Genomic DNA, 17983 nt, shown 5'->3' on the forward strand with positions numbered 1-17983 from the left:
TGTGTGTGTGTGTGTGTGTGTGTGTGTGTGTGTGTGTGTGTGTGTGTTTAGCACTCGTATTTTCACTGATTTTCATTCTCGTATATTGTTTAAAACCACAGTTTTTCTTTTTGACTTTTCGTCACAGTTCTCTGTGACGAGGCATGTATGTGTGAATGTATACATATGCGTGTGTATTTGACTCATTGTAATTGTCGTCATTGCCACCATGGTATATTACCCGATTTATTGGACTTCAATGCGAACACATTCGAGTCGCTACAATCTGCAGCAGACAGGCGTTGAGATGCGGTTATTGTTCAATTTTTTCACTCAGATTATATGTTAACACATCAGATTTTATTTACTTCTGCCTACTACTTCTGTCTCTAATGAGAGAAAAATCGAACGAGAATTAAGTCTAATAAAGTACTTTGTTCTAATTGTTTCGGCTGGTTTGACAACTGAATTGTGAAGAGATGGTACAAAGAACATTTTCGGTTGTTTATCATCTTCAAACTGTACCCTTCCTAGAATTACTATTGTCATATATATTTATTTTTCCGTGAAAAATTATTATTATTGTTAATATCAATATTTTTACCATCGGGTTATCGAATATTGTTATTTACACGTGTTCACAAATCGCTGGCAAAATGTACCGTCAAGTATCTGTATCTCCGTCGCATCGACGATACCAATATATTTTGTGGAGATCGTCACCCAGAATAAATGTTACAAACATATGAATTCAACACTGCAATTTACGGGGTCAACATACTGTACCCCCTACTTTACGATCAGAGTTTTGAAGTTCATTGCTGAGCTTGAATGTAATGATTGTTTGTGTGCTATAAAAGCCTTCTTATATCAGACATACGTGGATGACGTTTGCATTGGTGGTGACACGTTAGACGAAGCTATTTCCCTTCAAGTTGGGCTTATTCAAGTTTTACATTCTGAAGGTATGATTTTGAAGAAGTGGGCCAATAATGTGCCAACCATATTCGACAAGGACTCCCCCTGAGTACAGGGTGTGTGAACCGTTGTCGTTCGATGATTCTGCCGGCATTGGGATGAAGGTAGCCGGTTTACAATGGTCTCATTAAGATGAGACGTTTATGTATACTTTTCCATTTGAACGACACGTTACTACGAAATGTGGCATGTTGTCTGTGATAGCGCGAATATTTGATCCACTCGGACTGCTTACGCCTGTCACCCTATTCGCCAAGACTTTCATACAACGTACGTGGAAAGCTGAGCATTCCTGGGCGAGCAGCTACCCCATGATATGTCTGAGGCTTGGTATAATTTTGTGGACGATTTATCCAATCTGCAATGTGTTCGCGTCCCTCAATTCATAGGCACACTTCGCGATATCCAATGTTCAGTATGTGGGTTTATATTGGATAATATATATATTTCTTTTATTATGTGTAGCCGAATCGGTCGAATTACCCCTGGGTCGTCGGTAAGGATTTGGCCTACAACTATAGTATAGTAAATATTCTGGGGAAACTTTAATTATTTAACATTGATTCCATACGACAACGAACAAGAAAAACCCTTTTAGTGGAAAATGAATTATACTCCATTTAATATTTAATTTATTTAATTTTTAACTTCATTTAATAATAATTTTTTTTATAAACTAATTAAATTCTGCTCTTTTTTATCTGTGAATCAGTGGCATAGCCATAAATCCGAAGAGAGGGGCCCACCAAATAAAACCACCAAAATCATACATTAAAATCAACTGGAATTTTAAACTATCAAAAAATGGTACATAAAGATACTTTAAAATATTTTTCTGGAGTATAGAATCTAACATTAACACGTTTGGTCTGTCTATTAAAAATACGAGACATTTTAATATCAACATTTAAATTTATAAATTTATAATAAAAGCCAATTCGGAAACATTATCCATTATTTTTTGAAAGGGTTTTATGATTTAATCATTATTTTATCGTATATTATAAAATATAATACGTGTAAATATAATAATATTTACAAATAATATATAATAATATTATAATATTTTATATTCAAATGTACTACACGGATCAGAGGAGGACTCTTCGGGCCTCCTCTAAATACGCCACTGCTGCGAACTCACAGTTAATATGTACTAGAATTAAATTCTGATCTATCATACTCTGCAACCACAACAATATACGTAAATGTTATAGAATATTATTATACGTATAAAAGATATCTTCGTATACTTTAGAATAAATGTATACTTGTGAAAACTAAATAGAGAAATGGTTTTCATTCTAAATGATAATATAAAATATACGAGGGGGGAAATATAATCTTACGAATTGAATGAGATGGGTAGTAAGAAATGGGGTTGGAAACGTTTGCAGGATTCTCGATGAAGTGATTTATATGTCGAAACGAGCGTAATAAGTCTTGGCGTAACATAAATCGTACACGTCAATCTGCCTTCGATTATCCAAATCCCCAGATCGTATTCGGAAATACGGCACTTATAATACGTCAAGGGTTTACTATTAATATGGCTATACATATACATATAGTATATTTAGATATTTTTGTATGTAAATAACTTGTCTACGATCATTTTGACATATTTCCTAAATATTTTCTACTCTATAGACGTCCGTACGCGAATTGAATATTCATCGAGAGAATATTAGATGGATTTTTATGTAAAATTTACATTTTTTTTTTTCTTTTCTGACATTTCGATGTTTCGTCGTTGTCAGTCACTATGATAAACTATTGGTATACATTTAAATGCCACTCCATGTGTATACCTAAAAAACTGTATTGCTAAATAAAAGCCAATAATGTCAAAACGATTTAAAAATAAGATAAATTTAATTTTCCGTCCTAAATATATTCAAACACGCATAATAATCATACTGTAACAGTTCGTTTCAGGCCCATACTGGTTACCTCTAAGGGGCGCAGGAAAAAATATATTTATAGGACACCAACTATATTTATTTTATATCTACTTTAAATTAAAAAAATGGTGTCTACCTATGCTTGATTTATGTACAAACTACCGCTTGAAGATGTTAAACACAGATCATGGTTTATTCTGAAATTTTTAACAAAATACTAATCAAAATAATATGTTTCATAATAAAAAGGCTAAGAAAATAAATCGTGCATTTACTTTTAAAATTTTATTTGATTTAAATATTACACAAAATATAAATCGTAACAGTTTTTTTTAAATACTTTAAAAAAAAAGTACAAAAAAACAACAAACTTAACCTTTATCTTAATTTATGAGTAGACGTTGCATTTCTTTGCTGTTCAAACATAGAGCATTTATGATTTGATCTCCATCTACTTGATTTACTATGTCTCATTCACACTGCATTAAGAATAATGATTCTAAATTGTCTTGTACAATATTGGACCTTAATCGTGTTTTTAACAATTTTAATTTCGAAAATGACCTTTCACACGTCACCTGTGTCAGAGGCAAAGTCAGTAAATATTTATACGATTTGTACAATTCCATTTATTGTAAAGAATATATGTTATAAACAGTGATTATACACTATGCACATGATAGATATACATTACACTCTTTTACATTACTACACTTTAAATCATATTCATTAGCCCATTCATCATTATCAGCAGCATCGATTTGACTTGAATCTTCATACGCTCTTTGTAAACCAACTTTACAAATTAACGACCAAGATGTAGCAAAAGAAATGAGTTCTTCTTTGAGCTTTGGCTGATCAATAGAGGGTAACAGTTCACAAATTTTAACTAACACATTAAATAAAAAGCCATTTTTCTTATATCATCGAACCTTTGAGGATCGAAACATTCTAAATCCGTATATAAAATCTGATAAGATAAAAACCGTACCTTTAAACTATTTATAATAGTGTCCATTGTATAATAAAATATTTTTATACGACATTTCATTCATCTGATTTTGGTATTTCTAAGAATGTTTTGCTTGATTCTCCAATAATTCATCGGTATAAAAATAAATTAATTTTTGGGAAGAAATAGCGGATTTTTGCAGTTTGGCCACCAACAATTCGTAATCACTCTTATTTTTCTTTTTGGAATTCATAGAAACTAAATATATTAAAATACATGATATATAATTAAGATATAATAACATTACACGAGGTACACGAGGTCTGCTACAGCATAGCCAATCTACGGAGAATATTTACGCCGCCATCGCCATCTATCAACTAAGCCATCTACATCCTGTTATCGTCAACACCCAACAGCAGTGTAGTCACAGTGAGTTTTGTAAATATCATTACTACCTATGTATGGAATACGGTTTATCCGTATTAACGCCTGCACTAACGATAGCTAGTATTTATATGTTATGTATTATCATAATTATCTTGTACGCCATTTACAATATTGTAAATAGTACTATTACTTATGTATGGAATACAGTTTATCCGTATTAACGCCCTGCACCAACAGTGGTTAGTAACTATATATGTATTACATTGTATTTATGTATGTGGTTTCCGGTTTTATATGTAATATTCGTTATTGAAAAGATATCATTATTATTATGTAATACTTTAATTAAATAAAGTACGTATTTATGACCAAAACAAAAATTGTTTTTTGAGTTAATAAACAATCGTTACAGTGTTCGGTAGAAAATCCGTTTATACGATGACGGTAGTATACCAGTGAAAATTGGTACCAAGATTAAAAAATATACTTCATAACAACGATCTTGGTAATAACTTCCATGCGAGATTATTTATGTAAACCACAAAAAGGACTCGGTGTGATATTTTTCCATCATAATTCTGGTTCTTCAGTACTTGTAAACTTTGTGAAATACATGAAGTATGTTTATGTACCATACATTTTTAATACCAAAGTTGTCCGGATTTACTTTTATTATTCGACACTTGTCGCCTTAGGTTTTGTTTGTTTCATCGTTTCCAAAAATCATTTTCACGTTACAAGACAAATAATTAACGCTATTGTTGTTAAGCAGCGGTGCTGTGTATTCACGTGTATAGTTAATAACATTAGTGCACTAATTGTGAATCGTTTGGAAAACGTACGACTACATAAGTTCAACAAAATTAATTTGAAATTAAATAACAAAAACCACAACAAAAACTCGGAGTATAACGCAAACGTGGAAACATTATTATATTAAACGTACATAATATTCGTCAATACTGTATTCGACTAATATCATTTTTGACGTCAGTACACGACACACCGCAAGTAGTTTTCAGACTAAATTATCGTACGACTAAAAATCGTACGGAAAACTGTAATCATATTTATTGTGTTATTTGAAAATTGCTAAGAAATATATTTATAAAACATTTATAACACATGTACAACTATGTATAAAAAAAATTAATAAAAAATATTTTGTTTTGTTATCACTGTCATGCTGCTACAGCTCAATGATATGTATAATAATCAATCACTAATACAAGTAGAATACTAATGAAATACACCTATGGTCCGTTAGCTTCGTAGTGGTTCGAAAATATTATTTTGCAACTTATTGAAAGCCCAGTTGAAATGTTCGTTCAATAAAAAATGTAAACAACATCTACAAGACGCTATGAAATTCAATTGAAAAAAAAATTAAATAAAAAACAATTCCAATTGGGTCTACTTTTAAATAAACCAACCATTTAGAAAATAATCGAAAAAAGTTGCCGAAGGCTGAATTAGTATTATAAAGAAAATAACGGGCCCTATACTTGTTTTTATTACGAGAGGGATGTGGCCACTTACAACCAGCTTAACAAATGTTAATGTGTTTCGCATTAAAAACTTATAATTTATTATTTTGTTGAAATTCTAAGGGTTCTCTACCTAAACACAAGCTTACATAAGATTATGGCTAGAAAATCTCAACGTCACCTGTATAAACTACTTATGCAAATTCACTTTTGTAGGGGTAATTTCAAATGTCATAAAAATATTTAATAAGTACGTTTAATATAATATGCATATAAATTAATAACGGTGAAGTAAACTTGAAGGTTAGGTTATTAAATAATTGAGGATCAAAATTATTCGTAACACTTAAGAATTTTAAATCACTAGTTTCATAATATTTCTGGAAATAAAAAATCGTCATTTCCGATGACATAATATGGTCAACATGTATTACTTTTAGCTAAAAAAACACATAATAAATAATATTAGAATATTAGAATGACTCACATGTAGATCGCACAATATATCCTTTGATACAAGTACATGTAAGATGGAATTAATAATTGAATGTTGGATTTGAAAAAATAATACGCTGAGTACAATAATAGAAAGATTCGTAGACAAAAAAAAATATTCAATATAGATCACCTCTCAAATATATAAGTTATGTTAATTAAAGATTTGCAATGGATGAAACTTCGAATTGAAAATGTTGAAATGAATATGTGGAAAAGCTTGATGAATAGAATCCCATTGTCTGGCAGTTTTTGCGATTTTATTAAAGGAAGAAGATATTACTATATCTATACATTATACTCTAACGTAGTAAAAGATATTTAATAATAAAAAATTAATATTTTCGATGGTTTATAATATATATTTTATATTTTTGGAATGTTTTTTGCCAAATTACTTATTATTTGACGATTTTTTTTCTACCATAGTTGAATTTTGAAGCTTTAATCCTTTAATTAATCTGAAAATAAAAGTCGTTGTTTTAGTAAAATAAACTCTATATAAATAATTATGATTTTAACATACTCTTCGACTTCTGATATAGTTGTCTCCTCTGTAGTAGTGTTCAATATCTTTTGTAGTGCACCAATCACATGAGCTTTGTTACATAAGTAAAAAAGTAAATAAAATGTTATGCTTACAGTTAATTATAATTGTGAGTAGTGGATATTACTTTTCGAAGTTTTCTTTTCGAGTTTACATATTCTATCAACGCTTTTGGATTTTTTTCCACCCAACGAATTCAGTTCCTTTAAGGCTTTCGGTTCACCGGTCTCGATGTCGATCGGTATGTTTAGTTCGTTTAACTTGTTCATGACATCTTTTTCGTTGTACGATACGCAGTTCATGGCATAATCCAAAACATTTTCCTCGTTCGATTCTTAAACAAAAACAATTTATATTATTGACACACGATGTGCTGGTGAGAGCGCGCGTGGGGTTTCCGTCGCGCGTTTTACGGTCAGGAACGAAGTAAAGGTCGTTGTTACATTGTAACAGTAATATGTAACGTTATCCTGTTCCACTCTTGTTCGTGTTTCGTCATAAGTTTATAAATTTTATATCGTGACTTTCCGAGCGGACGAAAAATACACATCTCTAAATCCAACCAGTTCCATGTCACGCTCGCGCGTACAACACCATAAACACACTAACTTTCCACGTCTTCCGACTCGATTTCCTTCTCTTCTTCCAGCTCCCGTTGCGCCTTCATTTTTTGCAACATACCACCCAGCTTGGCATAAAGTTCAATAATTTGTTTCTCGAGGTCCTTGACGATTTTTACTATGCTATCCGGATAACGGTAATCTACTCTGAAGCATTTCAAAAGCTCTAACGCCCATCGCAATTGATTGATACCTATTACACACACACACACACACACAGTTTTAAATATATGTAATTATATTTATATGCAAAATATAAGTGTTAAGTTTACAACAGGCATGTTTTGACGTAGTAAACTGATTTTTTGGTTGGAACACTATTTCTATAGTCAAAAGTGGGCCGTGATAAACATATTTATACACGCATTACGTATTTTACCTTTGTAATCGAATGTTATGACCACAGCATAGTAAACTTTATTTTTCAAGTTTTCTATTAGTTGAATTAGTGTATCAGTCAGACATAATAGCGGTATTTCTAAACGTGTTCAGGAAATCAGTAACCTGGTAGTAGTATTCGCCAAAACGATACCATCAATCAGTTAATAGTTTACCAAAGGTTACTCCGTCAAAACACGTCTAATAATAGGCTTACATAAGCGATACGTAAAACGTAATGTTGATTATAAAAGATTACTAAATTAAGCCTTACCACACTTAATTTTCGGTTCTTTGCCGTACATGGACCACAGAACCGTGATGAGGTTATCAAACAAGACAGAAAACGGTAGTTGTAGTGCAAACTTATTGGCGTCGACGTTTACTGGAGCGATGCGAAAATTGTACAGCAGCGGCTGAAATCCAGTTTTGGTGGTTAGATCTTTTTGCTCGGAATCTTGTTCGATTCTGATAAAAAAAAAAAATAATCGTTGAACACTATATGATTTAACAAAATTCAACGAAAACTTTTGCCATGTAATCATACATTTCGGGTGGTTTGTTGGTATCCGTCATTGCTTCGTGTTAAAACTAAATCTGTACGTTAAAAATATTATTTTATCGATCGACCGATTGATTTGGACATGGATATGTTTTGTTTTCGTTACTAAACGTTTTTTTTTTTTTTTTAATGAAATGTATAAACAAGATACATGTGGCAAGATACATGGCAATCAAACAAATTAAAACAACATGCCATATGGATTAAATTTTTTATACAAATTCCTAATTTTTAATAGTTTAATTTAGTTAATTAAAAGTTTTGAACAACTCAGAATACACAAGAGGAATTATGGTACCACCCAAGCTCCCAAGTACTCTTAAATGTATATATATTTTTGTTACTTTTTAAATTAATATATAACGCAGGGATGGATCTAAAGGGAGAAGGATTCAGAATTCCAGCTGACCCACAGTTAATATTTATTAAAAAAATTGCACTTTTGAAAACTTCTTATGTTATTAAAATGTACCGCTATACGTTGAAGTTAATACTAAATACTAAACTGGGACCGATGCTCCAGTTACCACACTCAAAAATGACGCCACTGGTTTAATTATGCATTATAGTAAAATATCTGTATGCCGGATCTCATGTAAGACGGGTTTTACTACAAGAGAAAACAAATATCAATGTTTTCAAGTATAATTATGAATTAACTTAAAAACATAATATATGATCAAATTTTGGATTTTTGTAACAAAACATACAATGTATACCTTGTATACCTTGTAAATGTATACTATACATTTATAATCCAGTTTCAGCCGCAATAGGTAGCCTCTTGAAACAACCTAACCCACAGTTTTTTAACTGTGGATCCTTCCACGGCAAAATAGTAATTTTATTTGTGTTATTTATATAGTAATTTTATTTTATTTTCAATTATGTGGTTCACGTGTTTAAAATAAAACTTTTTTTCTTATATAAATTTTTGTATTTTGAATTGATATCGATTATTATAGGCAATTGCTTAATGTAGGTAAATTTAGGTGGTCCCAACATACATATTATCTATTATGTACATATTGAGCAATTAGATACACTATAGTGCAGATCATAATCAGTCGTAAGAAATCACAATCACAAATCAAATCTAAAATTGATATTTTTTGAATTTTTCAGTCGACCAAAATCTTCTAACCCCATCCTGGTAGTGAAGATTTTCAAGTAACCAGTATATTTAACAACTATAGTTGTTGATATGATATATTGATCTATCTCGTTCTACCCAATTTTTGTAAACATTTGTCATATATTATCGTCTTTATCGGTGTTGTTTTTTTATCATATTATTTTTTAGAGTTATAGTTGATTATTTTAATTCTTATGATATTTTAGTATTTTTAAATAAGAAATTTATATTTTTGTAGTAAGGTCATTTTTATTTCATCATATATTATTAATATATCATAAACAGCTTATGTTTAATCAAATAATATTTTAATAATGGGTAGATGAATATATCGAAAAAATATTTTTTCTTTACTACTACAATTCCGATAAATATTCAAAGTCTTAAATTACCAAATTTGTTATAAGAAATAACATCATGATGAGATGTGAATTTAATAACATTAATTTGTGTAAAAAATTCTCGGTATTTGACCGATTTATTCGAATGAAACATTGAAGTAATATTTTAAAAATGCATATTTTATCAAAGACGGATGATGGAAAATGTATATAAATATTACACAAAACATTTTTGATATTCAAGTATAACTTGTTCATTTGTTGTCATTTGACAAATAACATGAAATTATAAATAAATATTGTAACAAGTTTAAAAAAAGTTTCTGGAAAAATATTCAATCGAAATGATGAAATCATTACTTATAAACATATTTTACAATTTAATTTATTTTAGATGAATATTATTACTTGAGAATCCAGTTTTGAATATTTTACGAGTAAAACAATTTCTATGTATTTATCATAAGTATTGAAATGCATATTACAACCTAATCCTATCAAATCTTTAATACAATGATAAGTATAAATTATTGTGGTTATTATTGTTCTTTATTTTTAACTGTAATACCAAATATTGATACTGTGACTTATTTTTACTGTAATCTGCATTGAAAAGGGTTGAAAATAGTTTTATATAAGATACAAATTTCTTTGTGGTTTTTTTTTCCACGTACTCTTGAAGCTTTTTATTCTGTTTAATTATTTTGTGTAACCATATAGGGCCTGCCACGTGTAATCGATCTACGATAGTGTTTTTTGGTCGAATCACATAACAATGCGTAGCGTGTGATACGAATACTATATTATCATCCCAACTTCTTAATGATAATTGGAGTTTATTATATACTGCTAATAATTATAAATTTGACGAGTTTAGAGAGTAAACTCATAATTATTGTTCAATTGCCAACAATATTACACATTTATACCTATTGCATATAGATGTTACAATACATTTTCATAGAATCTATTCGTTTCTTCATCCAGGTTGCCGCAAGTGTTTCGACATAAGGCGAAAAATGTTATAAAAAAAAATAATAATAACGATCGAATCACAGTTTGGTTATTATTATTTGGCGACTAGCCTTATTGATACACAAATGTTTTAAAAATGTATACCTCTAGCCTTTGAGATCGCGGTCGCGAGATCTTTATTTTTCTTACTATCATACATATTTTATAATACGCACATCTTTTTTTATTAAATCTGTTTCTCTACATCATTCATACTCGTAATTATATACATATACAATTGTTTGAAATTAAAATACAGTAGAAACTCTATTAACTCGTTACTATCTGTTATCCGTCATCGCAATCGACGATCAATTGCCTCGTAATCGCGATAAACTCATTGCAGTGACTATCGAGCGTACCTATACTATTTTTTTTTAACATCAAACATAAGCGATAAACACGACGCGAATGAACAAATCGGATTATTTTTAATTAAATTTAATCAATGACCGACGAGTGACACGGTCTCTCGGATACTTAAAATACGAAATATTGCAGCAAAAAAAAGCTCGAGCGTCAAAAAAAAAACAAAATAAAATAACAGATTATTTTGTTTGAAATTGTTAGTTTAATAATATTCAGTACGGAACTCAATGTGTATGTAATGTATACGTGTATTATTTTTTTTTTTTTCTGAAAATACACACGTAAGTTACACATATGTTCATTGCAAAATGTCCACCTATTCGATTAGGTGACGGTTAATCGAGTTTCTACAGCGAATAAAATGTTTTTTATTAAAAACCGCGCGACGTCGAATGCGTACACGGAACTTACCCAAACCAACCCGGCACTACCGTCAGTGCACTTAATACTATTGTATTGTTATTATTTTTCTATTGCCGTCGTCCCGTACAAGTGAAAAACAATGTTTTCGAGGATTTACGCGCTCTGTCGTTCGAGTGATATCATACACGGTGCACGTGTGTTTTTCATCGTTACGCTGTCATAATACCACCGTACACATGTATGCAAGACGTACGATGTATGGTAACATACTCACATGTGAAAAACGCAAGCCCCGTGTCCACTGACCTAACCACTGGTTCGGTCAGTGTTTAATTATGGTTAATATTTACTGGATCTGCCATTGTTTATTCGAAGTTTTACAAACGCCGAGCATTATCCGTATCAAATTAAAATGAATATCTTTTTTTTAACAATTTATTATTTTAAGTAAACTTTCTTCTTTCACAATAACCAATGTTTTATTTTATTTATTTTATTTTCATTCGAATGTTTCTGTTAATATTTATAAGTTACGTAAATCCAGATACTCAAGTTCCTAATAAGGTTCGGTACCTGGTTAGTGACCCTATTTAATATATGGCAGTTGTCAACTAACGCTTATCCTGGAATACCGGGATCGAGACGTTGTAAAATATACCGGACATAAGAGATAGGCTGGAAATGTAATCAGAACAAATACCTACAACAGAAATTCTCATTGCATAACATAACTGATTTAATAACTCCATGTACCTGCTCCTCCCCCACTTTCGGATAAAACGATAAATCGAAAAATGGACGAAAATAATTACACAATTGCATGTTATTTATGATAAGACAATAATTTCCACCGACATTAAAACATAACATTGAAGAGATATCAATGTAGTTTAGAACATTCGTTTAAGATTTGAAATTGTTCGCGTTCATTTTACCCTAAAATCAGTATTGCGGCGTCCGCATTCAAATTATTTTCTTAATCAGAAAATAATCACGTGTAGAGTTTATAAATTTTCATAAATGTTCGTCATTCAATCGTCCATATTATTTCAAAAAAAGAAATAAAACATATTATTACTATCAAAACGATCAACAAAAATTCCAATTCTAAATATATATTATAATATATATATATATATATATAAACATATTCTAAATATGTAGAAAATAATAATCAGTGATATAACCAGGGAATGGATAACAAGTTAAAACCCCAACCCCCTGAATGTCTATCTTATTTTTTTAAATATAGAATCATTTTAAGACATTGGTATAATATTATGTCATCATTCAACAATTTTCACAATTTCTATAAACTAAATAACAGCACATTTTATATTTTAACTTATGTTTAATTGACTTATTAAAATAAGCAAGTCGGTACTTATGTAGTAGAAAATTTAAAGTTTAAATCCCCCGCCCACAAAAATATTTTTTTGACTACGCCACTGATAATTATTATTATGTTATTATAATAATTTAAAAGTTATTAACTGCGTTTATATTATGTACTCGTATGAATGTCGGTAGTGTTGCATTATCATAATGATTATTTTTTGTTATTAAAATTTCAAAAGTAAAAAAAAAATATAAAAAGTAAGATAAGTAAGAAATTAATAATAATTAATAAAAAAAAATATTAATAATAATAACTACCATGCAAATAGCCTATAAAGCGTTTTACAAATACATTAAATACAATGTATAAAGCACGTTATTTTTTAAAGAAATCAACGGCGTTCACGTATTGCACACAAATTACGAACGTGAACACAATGATCACGCTTCGTTCTAAACACTGACGAAAGCAATGTGCAACTAAAAAAAATAAACGGTTTCAAATAAACAACATTAACCCTGAAACGCTTATCAACTATTGCAAATTAATTTAAATTTGCACAAATAAATAAACTATTAATTAATGATAGAGTTTAAACATCATGAGAAAGCACGTGATATATTTTATTGTGTTCTATGTGTATATACATATATTCAAGCTTGAGAAAGTTAATGCAATTTTTAACTGAGTTAAGTAGATGGAAAACATTTTAAAAAGTTTAAAGTTAACCTATTTTTTTTTTTAAATATATAATTAAATACTCAATAATATGGTTTAAAATAATAAAAATCATATTATTGAACACAAAAAATATCCAATAGCTTTTCTATATATAGAATTGAATTATTATGTACTGATGAATATAATTATTTAGTAGGTACCATAAGTATACAAAATACCGAAATAAATACAATATTTTAATTTATTAATACAGATAGGTAGATATTATATGTTTTTTTTAAAATTATTAAATAAAAATAACATGGTGTTTAAGAATGTACTTAATTTTAAAATCAGAATAACTTTTCAAGGAATTAAAAGTGAACCCGTGTAGGCTATGACTATTTTGCATACTGACAATATTGTCTGTTGATAAATATAAACATTTGAAATATAAATATATATATATATGAGCATAACCAAATTGGTTTCAATTTAAAAATAATTTATTTATGGCAAAAATATTTTATAATTTGTTCTTGAGTTTTGTACGGTTGTGATTTGTATCTATATAAATATAATAATATAATATCATATTACTTATTAGTTCTTAGCAAAACTCAGAAGTTGTAGGACTAAAAATGTTACTTTTTAGCTTTTAAATATGTACTTAAAAACTCTAAAATATGCGCTATATATAGTACAAAAAAAAAAAATATATATAATTTTACAAATTTTTGAGCTCATAGACACAGTCTGGACTGGTTGAATAATAAACTGTTAGCAAAAATGTTTAATTACTTAAATATATTTGTAAAAATGTACTTATTAAATTATTTACCTTGAAAATTATCCTGGATTATTAAAATGTTTGATAATTTAATGCAATATTATAAGGGAATAACAATGACGTCACTAATTATTAATTCATCAAATTTTCGATGAAAATATAAAATAATATTTGATGAAATCTATTAATATCCAATAATTCAAATACATTTAAAAATATAATCAAGTAAATAAAATTATTATCAACAATGTATTATTGTTTCCTATTTTATGTGAAAATATACCCGAAAATAGCACTAACTATAAACCCTAAATTAGCAAAACAGCAAAATTAAATTTTGTGTATGATATCCGAGTAGTGAGAAACATATTTGTATTTTAATTTGGATGTTCTAAGAAGAACCAAGAAAAATATGCATTTGCTAGGACTTCCGAGCCCTGGTTATTAGTATTTATTAATTATTATTATTGTTATTACAATATGGCCGTACGCTGCAGTATGGTTTGGTATATCTTTATATATACGATACACTTTTATATTATCATATAATATATACCTATTGGCTATTGCTATATGTATTTAATTAAGTTATTTTTCTTAAGGAATTCTGGTTAAATTTAACTACATTTTTAATTTCCTATTCTAGAAAATGATTACGTAATATGCATCATCAATAATAATTTTATTATATTTATAATTTAATTATTTAAAAACAACTTAAATTGAATTCAATTAAAAGTAACTGGTTATTTATTAAGTTTATATCAATTAAAATAAGTTAAGTTAAAATTTCATTTTATGAAAATTGAAATAAAAAAAGTTAAGTTAAAAAGATAAAATTAACTTAACTTTAAATTTTTAATTCGTTTACGTCCAGGATCGCCCGGATAAAATACGAAACGTTCACAAAGTAAATACATTTGAACAAAACGTCAGATGTGTCGGCTTTCGCCTGGGTAACTCAAGTTCTATCTGGTCTCGATTTTTTTCTGAAACATAATACAATTGATAATAGTTAATAATAATAATAGATTCTGAAATAATATGAATGCATGCGTATACTATTTCTGCGCACGTAATATTATGTACACAGAAAACCGTATCAGCACCAACTATCAAACACGTAATTTATGGTGGGGGTGGTACGAACGATTGCTCCCCTCCCCAAATATCGTATTGTAGTGATCACGAATTAGGATATACGGTATATGCCACTTTATTGCACATTACTTAAGCCCGATTATTTTAAGAAGGTTAACAACATCCCGTCCCCACCCGAAATAAGCATATATTTACGTGCTTGCCGACTACATAATAATATCAATATATATATATATATATATGATATCAATAATAAAAAAGAAAAACATAAATGCACTCAATAATATAACTGCATGACGCGTTTGTAGGCACGAAGTCAATTATTTTTATCGCGTGATCCGTTTTATACATTTCGTATTTATGTTCATATGTATTTTGAACGACTTTGATATCTAGATTATTCATTTTACCATTTGGTCCCCTCATGCTATACAGCTGTTCCTAGTGTGTGCACATATTATTATATTTTATTATATCAGTTGACATTTTGAACTCCTTTATCTGGAATATAAGTTTACGAAAAATTATCGAGTTTCAATCGTGCACAATACCTTAAATTACGTTTTATACCTATGTTTCCATCGACACACGTAATTACTTATATTAATATCACCTTGACTAATGCGAACAATTTTTTTCAATTAATAATGAAAAATCCGTGTTACGCAGTAAATTGATTTATCCAGATTCTTCTTTCGTGTCGTTCAGATCTCGGTCATCCAAAAAGCCACGACTGCTGCCGCTTTGTCATTTGCCAGGTGTAGGTCATTTTCATCACAAGTTGTTCCTATTAAAGGGCATTGTAGTAGGTGGCCCATTGTCTGTATTTCACCACATTTGCAGTTGGTTGTGTCGTCTTCTCCTAATATTTTCCATTTCTTGAGTGTAGTTTTGCATCGTCCGACTCCTGTTCTTAAACGATTTAATGCTTTCCATTTTTCCCATTTCCAGTTTCTTCCTTTGGGTAGCTCTTCTTTTAATTCCCTTGTGGTGTTTTGTTCTCTCTCCTTCCATCTGTTGATTCTTTCTTTTTCTGGGGGGTTCTTTATTGGTTGGATCGTAGTAAGGAAACTTTTCCTGGATTTAAGTCATGGTTGCGGCGGGCTCTTTCCATATAGCGAGTGCCGGGGATCGTTTTGTTGTTTATGTCGTTCTATCTCTGATGCAATCCACTGATGCAGATATTACATTCTGACATTTATCAACTTAAATAATGTGTCTAGATACATTTTTAAACGCATGTAAAAAATAAAATACATGCTAATCTTGGTAAATATATCTGAACACGTGCAACCCATTACAATTACTGTTATTTACATTTATTTGAACATAAAAAAAAATTAAAAAATGGGTTGAAAAAAGCACATAACTTTCATACAATATAATGAAATTAATCTTTATTTATTTATAAATAAATATAAATATTTATACTCATATTATGGTATAATTATTACAGTAGTTAATACTTGATTAGGTGCTTCTTACGATGCCCAATGGCGGATCTACGGGGATGGATATGGGGGATAGATTCCCCCCCGTGAACCGAAATTTAAAAAAAAATTTTGCAACCAATTCAATTTTCGCATGCACAATTTAAATAAAAACTATTTTTTTATTATTTCGTTTTCATTATTTCGTAAGCAAGAAGGATACACTAGTATACATTAGTATCTAACTTCATATCAGATTACGGATATACACCTTGTACTTATATCATGACCCGGGATACAGCCATAGAGTAATGGCACAATCATCAATAAAATTAAATTTTATTTTGTAAATTTAGTAGAATAAAGCTTATTATACCTATACATATTATGTACGAAAATATTTTATATCCCCCCCCATGATAAAATCCTAGATCCGCTACTGACGGTACCTAGTAATAATTTCAAACTCTACTTGCAATACGATTTAGATGTTTTTTTTGTAGTCTTAATCATTGTGACTACTTATATAAATCTGAAAACTGTATGTAAACCGTTCTAATTTTTCACATGCGCGATTCGATACACTAGAACCAAGCAAAATCGTCTTGGTTCGATTTAAAGATTACCCCAAAAATGAATGCTCTATCAGTTTGTTTGTTTGTTTTCTTAAGCCTAGGTATATGCTTTTCAAATACTTTTATTAGTTCATTATTTAGTCACTCGCTAGGTACATAACAAAAATAACATTTACGTGGATTAAATTTTAGATTGCATTTCATGAAATCTCTATAAATTATTCAGTTATCTTTCTTGGCTCCTCCAACTTGAAATACATTTTTCTGTTCTATTTCAATTTCGATAATTTCTTTCTTCGTTTAAGCCCATACTACGAGTATTATGACTCCATTAAAAACGTTCCGTGGAATTATTAATCGCATTATCGGATCGGAGTTTGAAACTAAGTCGGGTAAGTCCCGTGCGTAACATAGAAAAAATTATGATAACGTCATCAAACTAATAATTTATAACTATTTGCATTACTAATAACAATTTTTTTTGTTAGTTTTGTGAATTAGTTTTGTTGTATCAGACGACGGCTGTTCGAAATCACTACGAATTTGTATTTACCCTCATTGATCTAATCGTAGT

General features: G+C 29.5%; 1 protein-coding gene across 1 annotated transcript; it reads right to left on the reverse strand.

The window, feature by feature from the left end:
- Window positions 1–3529: 3529 nt before the first annotated feature.
- LOC112694002 lies at window positions 3530–8380 on the reverse strand. Its single transcript, XM_025569319.1, has 7 exons — window positions 8278–8380; window positions 8005–8198; window positions 7342–7545; window positions 6860–7066; window positions 6712–6784; window positions 6610–6646; window positions 3530–3715 (listed from the first exon to the last, which is right to left on the reverse strand). The coding sequence occupies exons 1-7, from the start codon at window positions 8304–8306 to the stop codon at window positions 3530–3532; spliced, it is 930 nt and encodes a 309-aa protein (XP_025425104.1). The 5' UTR covers window positions 8307–8380.
- Between the last annotated feature and the right edge of the window lie 9603 nt (window positions 8381–17983).

This window comes from Sipha flava, unplaced genomic scaffold (assembly GCF_003268045.1).
Source record: "Sipha flava isolate LNK unplaced genomic scaffold, YSA_version1 0_pilon_pilon, whole genome shotgun sequence".
NCBI classification, from domain to species: domain Eukaryota; kingdom Metazoa; phylum Arthropoda; class Insecta; order Hemiptera; family Aphididae; genus Sipha; species Sipha flava.

Bases quoted from the DNA above. Each gene is read 5' to 3' on its own strand.
- LOC112694002 (XM_025569319.1), bottom strand. From the start codon at position 8,306: ATGACGGATACCAACAAACCACCCGAAAT. The intron at 7,546-8,004 runs GTAAGGCTTAAT...TGTGTGTAATAG, and splicing joins AGAACCGAAAATTAAGTGTG to GTATCAATCAATTGCGATGG. The intron at 3,716-6,609 runs GTAGAAAAAAAA...TCTATTGATCAG, and splicing joins AGCTTCAAAATTCAACTATG to CCAAAGCTCAAAGAAGAACT.